This window comes from Sus scrofa, chromosome 8 (assembly GCF_000003025.6).
Source record: "Sus scrofa isolate TJ Tabasco breed Duroc chromosome 8, Sscrofa11.1, whole genome shotgun sequence".
NCBI classification, from domain to species: Eukaryota; Metazoa; Chordata; class Mammalia; order Artiodactyla; family Suidae; genus Sus; species Sus scrofa.
In genome coordinates, this window is record NC_010450.4 from 109,149,099 (window position 1) to 109,165,274 (window position 16,176).

Sequence of the window (16,176 nt, forward strand, 5' to 3'; positions counted from 1 at the left end):
TGAGTCCTTGCTAATTTGCATGGCTGGCTTAATTAATAAATTAAATATTGGTTTAGGCTGTGTTTACACAAGGTCAAAACAACCAACAGAATTAACCAATTCCATAAGAATAAAAAGCCAATTTCATGAAAAAATTGAAATTAGCTGTTTGTCACACATGGACAAAACCAGTTTGGCTGATTTTCAGATTTTTCAAACAGTCTTTTTGGCACTTGCAGAGTCCATTGTTTCCCAGCTTTTCTCAGGCTGAGAACACCTCTAAATTTGCTGGGTCTTACCCCCAGATAAGAAGATACTGAACCACTCTCTCATATGTACATACCAATCCAGACATACATTCATCCAGATACCTGAGGATGATAGGTTCATGGTATGTATTATCAGCCTCCTTTTCCCACCGTCTTCTCCATTCATTTTTTTAAAATCCACAGAGGTGGTCCAGGGAAATTCAACACTTTGCCTTGGTGCTTATTTTCAAAGTACCAGTGTGTCTTGATGCCCCGGTTGGGAAACAGTGGTGTAAACGCAGCCTAATTCCAAGACTAAGTTATCAGTCCTTGAGTAATAATAATTACCCAAGAAAATAAAAATGTGTCTTTCTTACAGTATTCTGAGAACTGAAGATAAATATAGAAGTAATGCTTTGAATCACACTTCGAAGACATAAAATTGTGTTTTAAAAAACTGGCTTATAAAGAGAAAAAAGCCAACTATAACATTTGGCAAATAGTAGTAGACTCTTTCTGCCTTTAAGAATAAACAGATTCTTAAAGACAGCAATTTTAATACATAATTCAGAATAAGACTCCAAAAGTTGTACAGAAATTGTTTGGAAACATTGAGGAATCAAAATCACTACATTCGGGTCCAAACTCTTGAAGTCAACTAGGATTTAATTTGCACAGTTTCATTTGCCAAATGTCTGTAGATTGGTCCAACTCTTGTTATCATTTTGCCAAGTTTCCTTCTGCTGAAAATGTCTGTGCTCTGCTAGGCTTCTAAGCCAATGTCCGTGGCCAAGTCTGGACCTCAGTCAGCCCTTGGAAGCATGTGAGCAGGTCAAGACAGGTGCTCCCATTCATTTGATCTTTCCCCAAGTGTATTCTCTCTTCACCCCAGTATCTCTCCAGTACCCTCTGCATCTGTCTGAAACCTGCACACATGATCATTTGTAATCATTTTCTAACCGTATTTTCCCTGGGATTTAGGAATGACAGTCTCCGGGAGAGAGGACAGTGCATGACTATTTTGTTGGGTTTAGTTTTTTGTTTTGTTTTTTTTCCCCTAATCTTATAAAATGTTAGTTTTGAATAGTCACTTAAAATAGGTTCTCACTTCAGTCTCTCTTTTTTCTTTCTAAATAAAGCCTGAGAATTTGCTTTTAGCTAGCAAATCCAAGGGAGCAGCTGTGAAACTGGCAGACTTTGGCTTAGCCATAGAAGTTCAAGGAGACCAGCAGGCGTGGTTCGGTGAGTAGGGCCTCTCCCTCCTTCATGCTGTATGTACTCTTCCAGCTCCAGTCACATTCTACTTCCTAACCAAAATAGAACGGAAATGTTCGTTCTGACAACTTGACCAATTTTAAGATAGTGGACTTTTTTATAAGTACCTAATTTGACTGACATTAAAGCATATACAATTTAAGGGAAATAGGAGAGCAATAGCACATAGACACTTTTTCTTAAAGGATAGATAAAAAAATGGATATTGTACTAAGAATTCATAGAAGAATTGCAATATTCAAAGAGTACTTTATTTGAGAGAAAATTGTTCACATACAGCCTTACTTGATGCTAAAAACTTCTGCGTAAATAGTAGCTACTCAGGAAATACTTGCAAAATATTTTACATATTTTTTGATCGGCAAATTTAAGTTTAAAGATATTATGAAGTAGATACAGGAAGAGATGTATATAATATGTAACATTTCTATGTGTGCGTGTGTTTCATACTATCTTCTCTTTCTCCAAAGTGCCAGTTTCTTTCCTCAGTTTTGATAATTTTGAAATTTCTACTTGAAGAAATTTGTTTCCTTGCAATTAAGGAAGAGGTTAACTCTAAACAAATGTATAGTATTTCTAAACACGCTTATGGATTGTTTTGATATTTAGCCTAAATAAATTATTTCATCCACTGTTTTTTTTTTTCTTTTGGGGGCCACACTTGCAGCATATGGAAGTTCCCAGGCTTGGGGTCGAATGGCAGCTACAGCTGCGGGCCTACACCACAGCCACAACCACGCGGGATATGAGCTGCATCTGCCACCTACACCACAGATCATGGCAATGGTGGAGCCTTAACCCACTAAGCAAGGCCACGGATCGAACCTGCATCCTCATGGGTCCTAGTCAGCACTGTTAACCACTGAACCATGAAGGGAACTCCTGATCCACTGATTTTCTTACGCCTCTTTTTCTGCCGTTTCCCAGGATTAACCCATTTTGCATGTAGTGTCTTAAAATATAACCTCTCCCCACGCCTCAGTCTTACTTTGCTGACTTTCAATGTATGGAGATTAGATAATTTTTTTAAAATGCCCTTCACTGTGAATTGCTTTTCCTCTGAACAGCAATTGCAAATAGAGAGTTCAAAAAATGCTTACTTCTTTTGTTATATGCAGATGCTTCTACAGATCCCTAAACATACGCATGTAGTAAAATGTACACAGAGCTCCCAGGATTCTCCGTGTCTCTCTGATCTGCCCCAGCTAGTTAATGAGAGTGGCTGGTGGGGCAGCCTTGTCCATCTCCTCTGAAGGCAGCCTAATTTAGGACCTCATTTTCTGCTGCCTTTCTTGTTTCAGTAGTGCCTGACGGTTATCCTTGTCTGTGATACCTTTCAAGTTTAATACTGCCTTTTACATTAAGGCTCTCCTTACCCACCAGGTGAATTTAACACCTCCAAATTTAGCATTTGGTTTGTCACAATTGGAGGTATGAGTGAGCTTGTTCCTGTTAATTTCAAACTGAAAGAAGGTAGGACCTAGAATTAGTTCTATAAATTTGAGATTCAGAGATATCTTTTCATCCTAGGAAAGAATATGGTTGACGCAGATAAAGAATGTATAGTAAGGAGTTGGGGTCCAACAGGAAATGATGGAGCTATCACAGAAATGGGCAGAGCAAATCACTAAAGATACATAAATTAATTAGGAGGTCCTGCCCCTCAAGATGCTCGTACTTCCATATCAGTAAGTATTTAGCACCCAGTGGTGGAGCACCTGTAGCTGTGGCATATGTGAGGTGCTCTGGAGCACAAAAGAGGGATTATGAAATTCTCCCTCTGGAAAAAGTTTCAGTAATTGGGGTAAGGCTTCTGCCTTCCTAGGGGCTGAATGGGAATTTTATTCACTGGGAGGCAGGGAGATAAAGGCATTCCAGACAGAGATCCGCAAATGCAAAATCTCAGAGGCATGAAATGATTTTTTTCTATTCAAAGAACAGCAGAAGTTTATTATAGCTAAAGTATAGAGTATACTCAGATGAGTGGTAGTTAATGAGGTAGGAAAGGATTTTATGCCCTCTTGAAGGTTTTGGCATTTATCTCATAAGTTTCAGAGATCTGTTGAAAATTAAATAGAGAAGGACCTAATTGGGTTTATGTTGTGTGATGATTTGGGTAGCAGTGTGGAGGATGGCGTTAGGGTGGCCCTAAGGCAAGGAACCAGTTAAGCTAATGCAGTAGTTCAAATTATGCATGAAGACAGCTTGAACTAAGGAGTATGTAGGAGCAAATTCCAGGTGCCATGCAGAAAGAACAGGAACCCTGAACTCTCAGGGTATCTGTTTAGAGGAAACCAGAGTCCCAGAAGTTGGGTTCGAAGACAACTCTAGTCCTGACTAAAGCAAAGCAGGATCCTACTTCATGAGATACCAAAAGAGGGACTTGGGCTCAGGGATATAATTGCCAGAACCGTGTACACAATGCTGATTGGATAGCAGGAATAAGACAGAGCCTTATTATCAGAGCTGAAGCTCAAATTTATCATCAGCACCTTGGATGATGCTTACAGGAGTCCTGGCCTTGGGCTCCTGAAAACTTGCCTGTCCGGGGTTCTATGTATGACCTCTTCTGTCAGATCACAAGCTGTTTGAGGGACTGTGTATAATGAAAAGTTTCTGCTTTTTGAATTAAAATGCTTGAGCTTATGTCCTGACTCTGATTCTTAATAGCTGTGTGACAATGGGCAAGTCACTTTGTGAGGTCAGTGTCCTCCTTGTTGATGGAGATAATAAACAAACACACTTTCATGGGGCTATTAGACTTAAGTGAAGTAGTCCCTTGGAATATGTCTGGGCTTTGAAAGCTGTTGAGTAAGTTGTCAAAACCGTCTTGGAGTGAAACACTCACAGTATTCTGCCTACCTAGGGAAGGTTATTGAGTGAATGACCAAGTATCAGGCTAGTGAAAGCAAAAGAATCCAGATCAAAGTACCCAGATTTTTCAAATTGTGATTATTCATGTCTCAAAGCAGACTAGTCCTGTAGAAACAATGACAGATGTAAAGTAAAATTTCCATTTTTTTTCTTCAGTATACTGACATCAGTTAAGTTCTTGCTAAAGCACCTATGAGGATAATGACTTTTAAGAAGTACATTTTAAGTTCTAAGAAAGTGCAGCGTTTCAAAAGTGTATAAACATAGTCTTTAAGCTTAAAGAATACTTTTTTTCCTTTAGCTTTTTTTAAAGTTTTTTTTGGGGGGGGGTTATTCTGCTCAAGTTCAAGTGAATCCTCATGGTTTCCTAAGTGAAGGAAAAGTGGGTATGTGTTGTCTGTACTACATTTCTTTGGGGAGTATTGCCTGCTATATTTTAAGTTTTAGGAGTAAAGGCGTATTTTAGTATGAATGACTAGTTTTGATATTTATTCAATATTACCTGTCATCATAGTCTCATGTAGTCAATTTTATCCTTTAAGTAAGTGTTGAGGAGGGAACCTTTTTATTATGATAAGAAAAGAACAGAACTATTTATACATTATGTGTAATGCCAGAGTTTCAGGCTTTTGCATAATTTTATTTTAGTAAATACAAGAGGCTATTACAAATGAGAAAAATAAAACCATACGAGTCATTATAGAAGCTATTTATTTTTTCCCCCACTTTCAAGTTCAAATGTTTATTTTTCCCATGTTACTTCTGTCTTTCCAGCTCTGATCTATTTGAATACTAGCCAAAAAGGCTAGAAGTAACATCCTGTTGTCATTACACTTGTTAGAAAGGCTAGAAAATTCATCAAAGAGAATAACCTGTTTCTCCTGTGGGACTGGAAATGCTGTTTGCAATATGTTTCTATTTTTTTGTTGCTGCTAGAGGAAAAAAAAAAATGGGCTAACTACCATGATCTTATTTCATGGAAGAATTCTTTTACTGGGTTGCTGTTATGTCTTATTTTAAATATTAAAGTTCTTTTTAATGGCAGTATGTTCCAATGGATACATTCCCAACAGTAAGTAATTCTCTCTTCTCTTTGATCTGTTCTGGTATTCCTACTGGTTTTTCAGAGTAAAAAACACATGCTATCTCTAAAGAAGGCAAGTTCTCATTAAATTCCCTGTTGATAGCATATATGATAATAAACTAGATTCCTAGGAGCTTAATCTCCTGCTGAAGAAGACCTTATTTATTTTACCTTTAAGTATTTCTGTATTCATGTCATAGAGTAAGTGCATCCTTGGAATGTGCACTTAGATGCAGGCTTCAATATTCTTGGGAATAAGGACCCCCACTCACTGTTCAAGGGATAGTTGTGCTAAATGAGAATGAGGGCACAGTGTTCTCCTAGCATGTTAGTCTCCAGAAGAGGATTGTATTTAACTTACATTTAATATTATCTTTTCAGTTTCTCTTGTGGCTTAGAGGGTGAAGAATCTGACCTAGGACCTATGAGGAGGCAGGTCCAATCCCTGGCCTCACTCAGTGAGTTAAGGATCCAGTGTTGCTGCAAGCTATAGCATAGGTCACAGATGCAGCTGGGATCTGGCAGCTGGGATATGGCTGTGGTGTAGGCCAGCAGCTGCAGCTCTGTTTCAACCCCTGGCCAAGGAAATGTCCATAGGCCACAGGAGCAGCCCTAAAAAGAAAAAAAATATATCTTTTCATTTCTTAGGTAGTGATTTACTTCCCTATCTTTTCTACCAAGATGAAGTCATATCAATATTTGCTGCTCCAGGCCGTGTGTTCTACTAAGTTATTTAAGACATACATTAAAGTCTAACAATTCTAGACAACAGGGTGCAGGTGGTATAGGAAAGGGTAGCCAAAATTCAGAGGAAGACAGGACCACTAAGAACTGTAGTTAGCTAAAGAGATCTCTAACATGGAAATAATTTAGGGCCACTTTCTGTTAGAGAAAAGGGGGGGGGAGTAAAAGTCCAAGGGATAAAAAAAGTATGATCAAGGGTGAGAGTGAGAAGTTTATTTTCAAGAGACCTTAAAGAGAGTTTTAGGTAAAGTGTCAGAAGTAGAAAGAAATCACATGGGGTGGACAACCGTGTGGAACCAGATGATAAAGGATGTGAAAATACCGGCTAGGACCTCAGTCTTTAATCTGGCCTTGGGCATGTGTTTCTCATTGGATTCCCTTTGTCGAAGAGGAGTGGTTGGAGTGAGGGAGCAGGCATGGCCATGAGAGGCACTGGGCCTCTCTCAAACTGTTGTGCCTTCCCTGCCTGTGCTTCAGCAGACTCCCCGTCGCTCCTTCAGGTAATCCCTGAACTCTAGGCAGGGGACCTGCCATTGTTGCCCAGTAATTCTTTTCACCTCCTAACTACTGGGCAGACAGTCCAGTCAAGTTTGAGACAGAGATGGATGGACTGTGGTTCACGTAAAGTTTAAACTACAACATACAGGTCTTTTCTTAAAGTCCCTTCTCTTTGTACAACCTGTCCTCCTTTAAAACAAAAGAGAGGAGGAGTAATGAAAGTGAGGGTGGGGGCAGGGTAGTGAAATCCAGAATTCTTTGCCTCATTCTCTAGTATAACTTTGTTCAAAGAAATAACCGTGCTATCACATGGATGCTTGTTTTTAAGTGCAAATGCGTCATGGAAATGGGGGGAGAGCTTCTTTCTCGGGCACTTTGCATCCCAGTAAATACATATGTGCTTCCTCAGTGATGTGTAGTCAGACGACTTCCTGATTACATATCCACTTAAGGATCATTTTCCAGTTTTTTGTGTGCCTTTACAGAAAACTTCCAAATAGGAGTGGTTTGTTTTGATATTGTTAAAAGTAAATATTTTTATTTGAAAACCATTATTTTCGGAAATGAGAAATATTTTACTCTAGATTCGAGCCGTAAATTGTCATCTGAGTGAACCTTGTTGGATTCTACACTGACTTATGTAAGAGGAAGCTTTCTGTTGCCATCTAGTTCCTCACACCACATCTCTTAAGTTAAAAGTCTACGTGATATTTCTTCAGTAATGATTCATCTGAATATTCCTGGGCCTCCTCTTTAGTTGCCTGTTCTAAGTGCACACTGATTATTTATTTATTAGTACACAGTGAGCTCTTTGATAGATTTTGAGCTCATTTCTTCTCCTAGTGAGTTCTGAAGTTACTCTCAGCCCCTTCCCCCATCCCCTATAGACTACCTCATTTTCAAAAATATTTACTGAAAATATGCTTTAAATTTGTCCCTAGGATCTGTTTGGGGTCCTTCCATTTTATGGGTGAATAATGCTTACAATAAAGTTACGTAGGCACCATCAGGATTATCATCTTTTGCAAGGTTCTAACCTCATCTTCAGTTTTCTCCTAATTTCTTTTCAGGTGTAGGTGAGAATGTTCTCATCTTTTTCACAGGTTTAGTTTTAACTCCCACATAAGTAAGAATCATAACTGCTAACCAAGTGGCCTGAAGTGTACACACCAACTCTGCAGCACAGGAGATTGACTTTCATATCTGGAAAAAAAAAAAGATGCGTTTTTTCCTTTCTTTTTTCTTGTTTGCTCTTTATTTATTTTATTTTTTTTTAATCTTTTTTAGGGCTGCACTCATGGCATATGGAAATTCCCAGACTAGGGGTCAAATTGGAGCTGTAGCCGCCAGCCTACAGCCACAGCAATGGTGGATCTGAGCTGTGTCTGTGACCTACACCACAGCTCATGGCAATGCAGGATCCTGACCCTTATGTGAGGCTAGGGATCGAACCTGCATCCTCATGAACACTTGGACTCATTTCTGCTGCACCACAATGGAAACTTCTCTTTTTTTGCTTTTTAGGGTCGCAGGTATGGCACATGGAAGTGCCCAGGCTAGGGGCCATAGCCACGGCAACACCAGATCCGAACTTTGTCTGGGACCTTTGTCTGCTCATGACAAAGCAGGATCCTTTAACCCACTGAGCGGGGCCAGGGATCAAACCTGCATCCTCATGGTTGCTAGTCAGGTTTGTTACCGCTGAGCCACGATATGAACTCTGATGTGTTTTTTCTAATAGGCTACAAAGCAGGAGAGATTAGTGTTGACACTGATATGGAGAGAAACTCATCCATATTATCTGAGTCCTCTGAGAGCCTTATTCTATCTTGACAAACAGATTAACATTTAACAGATTAAAAAAAAATCCCTAAGAAATTTTCTTCCTGAGTTTGCCATTTCATACTGGTTTTGTCAACTTGGTTTTGATTCATTAACGTCTGTTTTGCCTAGGTTTTGCTGGCACACCTGGCTATCTTTCTCCGGAAGTTTTACGTAAAGATCCTTATGGAAAGCCAGTGGACATGTGGGCATGTGGTAAGGAATCCTTTTCATGCAAATTTTGCAGTACACAGAATTGTTATAATTAAAAATAGAATATTTATTTATTTATTTATTTAGAGAAAACGAGCTGACTTTATGTTCCCGAAGCACTTTCAAAACCGGAAGCCCAATACAAAAAATAGTAGCTTTTAAATTTGAGGTTGATTCTCTCTAGCAGTCAACTTAAGGGTTCTCATTCTCAGACTTAAGCTTACACACACAATCCACTGGGGGACCAGTTAAAGCAGATTTCTATTTCTGATTCGGTAGGTCTGGGGCCCCGAGCATTTGCTTTTTTAACTTAACAAGTTCCCAAGTGATGCTGATACTCATGGTCTTGGGAGGCACTTTGAGAGCAGGGCCATCAGAGGTCGTGTGTTTATTCTCTCACCTCCTCCAGGCAGCCCTTACCACAGATGTCATGTTTGTACCACGAGGTGCTCAGCAGGGATTAGCAGGGAAAGAGAGGATCTTGGAAAAGAATGAAATCGACTGTCCTGCGGGGACTGAGCTTTGATTTAGGCCTTTAACAACTAATGCTAATCATGAAGTACCCTGTGAGTTTCCCTAGTGGCTTAGCAGTGAAGGATACAGTGTTGTCACTGCTGTGGCACAGGTTGCTACTGTGGTGAGGGCTGCATCTCTGGCCCTGGAACTTCCACGTGCCACGAGTGTGGCCAAAAAAAAAAAATACCTTGTGCAAGCTCAAAGATATAGAATGAAGGGGAGTTCCACTAGTTTTTGTTACAGAATTTCTAGATGTCCACACATACTTGAAATAGGTGAGAGACTGAAATAAAAGGAATATTTTAGTGTCTTCTGAAACATTATTCTATTGGGGTTATTGACAGGAGCTAATCCTCTAGGTTCCTGATACTGTATCATTAGCATTAATAACTTGGTGTTTGATCTTAAACCGGGTGTGTCTTGGGCTTTTAGAATTACCTCCATGCCCAGGAAGGCAGTTATGAGAAGGGCACAGTATTTGGAGCCACAGCTCCTGGATTCAAGTCTTTGCTTTGCACCTATGCACCCCATCTCCTTCATACCTCCCAGTCGGCTTCTTTACCTGTAAAATGGAAATATTTTACCCTCACAGAATTGTATGAGGGTCAAATAGGGTATGCATTAAATGAGGACATTTGATTGTTTCTAAAGTAATGTAAAATGCAAACAGCTATTATTATTTGAAAAAATTGGAATTGTTCCTTAATTAAAGGGTACAGTCTTAGATGTGCCCCAAGCTCCGTCTTCCTTCTGCCTCCCTGAGAGTATTTCCAAAGCAGGAGCTCTAAAATGCCTTTGGGTTAGAGCATTACCACACAATGTCCCGTTCCAATCTAAATGTTAATGGCAGATACCTCAAATATTTCCCTTGCAGTGAATCAGCCCCCATCACAGATGTGTTTTTGGTGATGAATTTAAAAAGGAGCAGAATGCCCTGGGAGACGGGCAGAGGCAGGTGGATTTTATGGAGGGTACAGTGGACAGGGTGTAGCCAAAGTCTAGCCCTTGAACCTGACCCAAGAGAGTGTGGTGTAGACGGGTCAGAACCAGGGCAAGTCTCAGTATCTCAGCTTCCTCTTATAAAAGGGAGGTAATAACAGTACTTGCCTCGTAAAACTGCCGCGAGGATTTTTCGAATAAATGTGTTATTACTTACTGTTATTATTAGAAAGTGTTAACTTATAAATGAAGTTTCTAGATAAATGATATGTAACCTTATGAGAGAGACTGAACACATTTTAATAGACAACTCAGAATTTTTATTCTGATCATCAGCTGCACATTATAATGCCTTCACCTGAATACCAAACACTCTCTCTGCTTTCCTTGTTCGCTTTTAAATTCTTTTCTCGCTTACCTTTTATTTTACAAAAGATGTTATTGTGGACCAATTTCACAGCTTCTGAATCATATCTCGTTCATTTAAATAATTGAAATCACTTATTTGGGTTCTTGCATTCAAAACACTTTTTACAATGGATCCATGTTATTGGTATTGAAGAATATCAGGTCCTCTAAAAAGAAAACAAAACAAAACACTGGGAGTTCCCGTCGTGGCGCAGTGGTTAACGAATCCGACTAGGAACCATGAGGTTGCGGGTTCGGTCCCTGCCCTTGCTCAATGGGTTATGGATCCGGCGTTGCCGTGAGCTGTGGTGTAGGTTGCAGACTCGGCTCGGATCCCGAGTTGCTGTGGCTCTGGCGTAGGCCGGTGGCTACAGCTCCGATTCAGCCCCTAGCCTGGGAACCTTCATATGCCACGGGAGCGGCCCAAGAAATAGCAACAACAACAACAAAAGACAAAAAACAAAAAACACTGATATTTTGTACTAGGTGTTCTTTCCTGGCTGCGAAGCAGAGCAGGGCTGAAACGTATATAAATAGAAATGTGAGGCTCGTTCATGGACCCTCTGCTTTAGTGCTCTGAGCTCAGAGGGAGCAGTTGCATTTTTAATAACTATGGCATATTCACAGAGTTTAAACTCACTGTCTTAAGCTCACCAAACACACGATGCTCAACTTCTATATTACTTGGGTAAATTTTAGTACCTTTTTTTTTTTGTCTTTTTGCCATTTTTCTCGGGCTGCTCCCGCGACATATGGATTTCCTGTTTGAGTGCATTTGCACAATGCAGTTTTTATAGCTAACCTTTGAAATCAATGGCATTATCTTGTAATAATGGGATCTTATGTGCAATGTGAGATAATTTCTAGGGTAGGAACTCTAAACTTACTTGGCTGAAAGGGGGAAAAAAAGATAGGTACAGAGTGGTTTCCCTCCTTGTCTGAGCTATATACCATTCTTAAAACAATGTAAATAAATATTAGATACTGCAGGGTACATGCAAATATAAATGTACAGGCAGGCACACACAGATCTCATGAATGACTCTAAGAACCTAGAGGCACAGGGCATCTCACAGATTTCAGCTGGCTTTGCCATGAGCAGAGCCACCTTCCTTCTTCCTCAGTTCTGTCTTTACCTTTTCTTTCTTCATACAGTTTTTTACAAACAGCCAGATCCCTTTGTGACAAGCCTTGCCCTAACGTTAGAGCATGTATTTGCTACCAGGTCCCATTTTCTTAGAGATTGTGGCATCTTTTCATTGCAAGACTAGAAATACACTTGGGAACACACAGCTAGCCACAGTAATGTCTTAGGTATTCTCACATTACAAGTTTGGGGGAAAGGACCTCCTCCTGTCCATACCAGGAACATCATAATGGAGTTTTCTTCTGCCTTTTGTTCCATTTCTGGATCAGTGCTATGGGTTTGGAATATTGTTTAACCACTTTATTATATGTCAATTAAATTATATTCACTTTATTTATAATATGGTGCCCCTTTCTTCATCCCCATTGTAATAACCACCATGGTAACACACACATTATTTGACTACTTTTAGGCAATACTATATCTTTTTTTTTTTTTTGTCTTTTTGCCATTTTTCTCGGGCTGCTCCCGCGACATATGGAGGTTCCCAGGCTAGGGGTCAAATCGGAGCTGTAGCCGCCAGCCTACACCACAGCCACAGCAACGTGGGATCCAAGCTGAGTGTGTGACCTACACCACAGCTCACAGCAACACCGGATCCTTAACCCACTGAGCAAGGCCAGGGATTGAACCCGCAACCTCATGGTTCCTAGTCAGATTTGTATTAACCACTGAGCCACTATGAGAACTCCAAGGCAATGCTATATCTTAAGAGAAACTATTTTAGAACCATCCATCAGCACTATCTCTTGCCAACCGAATAACTACTCCTTTGCAAAGCTAGACATTGGATAGTGTAGAAAGAAATCACATAACCCAGATAACAAAAGAAGTGCATAATAAGCCATTTAGCAAAATGGCAGGTAATCTTCTCTGTGAATTAAACTATGAGCAGTCATTGCAGCTGTCTTTGGGCAGTTGACACCAAACAGAGTTAAGCACAGCATTGGCATAATGGCTGAAGTCAGTGCATTATTTTTATTAGAAACGTGCAATAATCTGTACACAGGAAATTTCAAATACCTACCACCATTGGCATTTGAATGCTTTGTGATCTCACACAGAATATAATCTGCCTGTACCTGGGCTTTGAAAGCTGCTAGTCCATTATTAAAAAGTAAATGATAGACATTAATGATGGAAGAACATAGCCCTGTACTATGCCATTAACAACAGTAAATTGATTTGATAGTTTTCCTGCATGTATCACTATTTCCATAATTCCCTAATGAGATGAGCAAATGTTGCATATAGATGTCACTAAATCACTGGGTTTTTTTCTTTTTTTTTTTTTTTTTGTCTTTTTGCTATTTCCTTGGGCCGCTCCCACGGCATGTGGAGGTTCCCAGGCTAGGGGTCGAATCGGAGCTGTAGCCCCCAGCCTAAGCCAGAGCCACAGCAATGCAGGATCCGAGACACATCTGTGACCTACACCACAGCTCACAGCAACGCCAGATCGTTAACCCACTGAGCAAGGGCAGGGATCGAACCCGCAACCTCGTGGTTCCTAGTCGGATTTGTTAACCACTGCTCCACGACGGGAACTCCAAATCACTGGTTTTTAACTGAACTTCTTTCTTGGCTTTAAAAAATAATAAATGGGGAATTCCCGTCATGGCTCAGCGGAAACGAGTCAACTTGTATCCATGAGGATGCAGGTTTGATCCCTGGCCTCGCTAAGTGGATTAAGGATCTGGCATTGTCCTGAGCTCTGCTGTAGGTCGCAGATGCATCTCAGATCCTGCATTGCTGTAGCTGTAGTGTAGGCCAGCAGCTCCAGCTCCAATTCAGCCCCTAGCCTAGGAACTTCCATATGCCGCAGATGCAGCCATAAAAAAGAAAAAAAGAAAAATAAATAAATAGGCATTGACAATTTCACATCGGTCTGCACAGTAGTGTCTTGAAGCTTTTTTCTTTAAATCTTCTGACCTGAAAGTATTTTTAAATCTACTGTATTTAAACTATTATTTTATTAAAAGTACATTTTTTTGTATGTGAAAACCCCTCAATCAGACAATTAAAGCATGAGCATTAATATACATAGTGGCTGCTAATTCTTGGGGAATGCTGCTTGAGCTTTTCCTTCCAGAGAGCTGCCACCAAGTGTCAACCAGTAACACACAAGAACAGAGCCTCAGAAGCAGGCCAGGACTAGGTCAGAATGCTAGATGGCACGGTTGTGAGTCTGTTTGAAAATTTTATAACAGCTGAACTCCAGATGTCTACTAGAAAAATATCTCATCAAAATTAATGTAGACTATTTTCATTACAGAGCTGATTTTCTTCCTCATCCCGTAAACCATAGCTGAGGGTTAAAACTACTTTGGTACATTCTCTTTTCTACTTGCATCCTGGGAACACAGACACACGAATCATCATCGTTATTACCATTAGATGCATCTGTTACATCAGATGGTAAAAAAAAAAAAAAAAAGAAAAGAAAAGAAATTTAAATGAATGCACATTGTCTATTAGTGAAAGATGGAAAAAATATTTTTATATTGTGAAGGTAAAGTACCAATATTGTGATTTTCTGCATTGTCCTTTTTTTTTAAACTCCACTGTGATAAAGTTACTTTCCATCTTGATTTAAAAGCCTCATTGGGTTTTTATGTAAGAATATTGTTTAAAATGCCTCATTCTGGTAATGATCGGCTTTTGAACTGGGTCTTCCGGAAGCAGGTTAGAAAAGTCGAGGGCAGTCCTTGTTCAAAGCCATATGAGCTGCAACAGTGTCTGTCACATAAAGATGTCAGGACTGATGGACAGGAGCAGGGCTAGATGTCCTTAACAAAGTAAAGGTAAAGAGACAGATCGGCTTTGGCGAGGGAAAAAAAGGGGACTAAAGCATGCCAAGCAACATTTCACCTGCCTTACGCGCCTCTTCCAGGCTTCTCCAGGTAAGGGGACTCAGCAAAAGAAAAGCAGGCAGAGTGATGCCCTAGAGACTCTGGGCTTCCTGAGCCATTACCAGATGAAAAACCCAAATGCACTGTACCTTTACACCCTGAAGTTTGTGTTTCTCCACCCCTCAGCACACCTCCTCATTAGATGCCTATGAAGAGTCCCATCTGAGCGGGAAAACATTTCTCTTTCCTGAATGCTGTTTTTCTTTTTCCTTTATTTTTTGGTAAATATTCCTGTATTCCTCTTTTTTTTTTTTTTTCTTTTAATGCTAGGTTAGTAGAGGCTTAACCGTAATGGAAACTGGAAGTCTAAGGGGGAGGTGAAGGGGAACTGATATCTCCCAAAATTAACCTTCACTTTTTAAAGAATTATTGTACATGTGATTTTTTTTTCCTGTTCATACGTTTGTGCTGCCCATGGACTCTTGGCATATGTCAATAAAATTGGGGAAAAAAAGAAAAAAGAAAAGCAAGCAGGAACCATTGGAGAAATGGCAGACCTTCCTCCAGGACAATGGGCTAGAAAAGAAACTAATGGCCTTAAACAGTGTTTATAAAGTATTTCAAAAGTGGAGCAAGGGACATGTCATGATAAAGAAGACAATTCCAGGAAACATTTAGACCCCAGGTATGATTTCAGGGCAAGTTAAAAGACAGTGAAAGGAACCATGAGGTTGCGGGTTCGGTCCCTGCCCTTGCTCAGTGGGTTAATGATCCGGCGTTGCCGTGAGCTGTGGTGTAGGTTGCAGACGCGGCTCGGATCCTGCGTTGCTGTGGCTCTGGCGTAGGCCGGTGGCTACAGCTCCGATTGGACCCCTAGCCTGGGAACCTCCATATGCCGCGGGAGCGGCCCAAGAAATGGCAACAACAACAACAATAATGCCGAGGGAGCGGCCCAAGAAATAGCAACAACAACAACAAAAGACAAAAAGACAGTGAAGGCCAAAACTTTTTTTTTTAATTTATTTATTTTTTAATTACTCAAAATTTCATTACATTTACAGTTACAGAACCATCATCACAACCAAAAAAAAAAAAACTTTTTTTAGCTTAAATTATATATTGGTTAAATTAATTGGTGAGTAAGCACACATTGATAAAAAATGACATGAAGTTGTATTTAAGCTGAGCATTTAATTCTTCGAATTTTCTATACAATTTCATCCTCCTTGTCCTTTTCCCTCTTGGTGTAACATATCCTCTTCTGTAGTACCACACTTTTAGCTGTTTTATTGAAAAACTCTGTTTTTGAAGACTAGGATCATTAAAGAGAAAAGGATTTTCATCTCCTTGTGTGCGATTCTCACTCCCAGGGACTCTGGCTATTTAGAGCATGAATTTATAACCAGGGCGCCATCGCTCCACAAAATGTCCTAATTAGCAGCAGAATGACTAAGGCAGTCAATAAGAACTGGTTATGTTTTGAAATGTCAGCCTACAAAGTGATTCAGATCACATGGTATCTAGACAGATGCAGAGGCAGAGTTCAGGGGGGCCAGATGTGTCATCCACAGCACAGGTGCG

The 16,176-nt window shown here is 40.1% G+C and overlaps 1 protein-coding gene across 1 annotated transcript in view; it reads left to right on the plus strand.

The window, feature by feature from the left end:
* The window catches only part of CAMK2D (calcium/calmodulin dependent protein kinase II delta), a 305,299-nt gene that overhangs the window by 233,080 nt on the left and 56,043 nt on the right, over window positions 1-16,176 (plus strand). Inside the window, 2 exon segments of the mRNA NM_214381.1 lie at window positions 1,367-1,469; window positions 8,656-8,739. Coding sequence (NP_999546.1) covers window positions 1,367-1,469; window positions 8,656-8,739 — 187 coding nt within the window.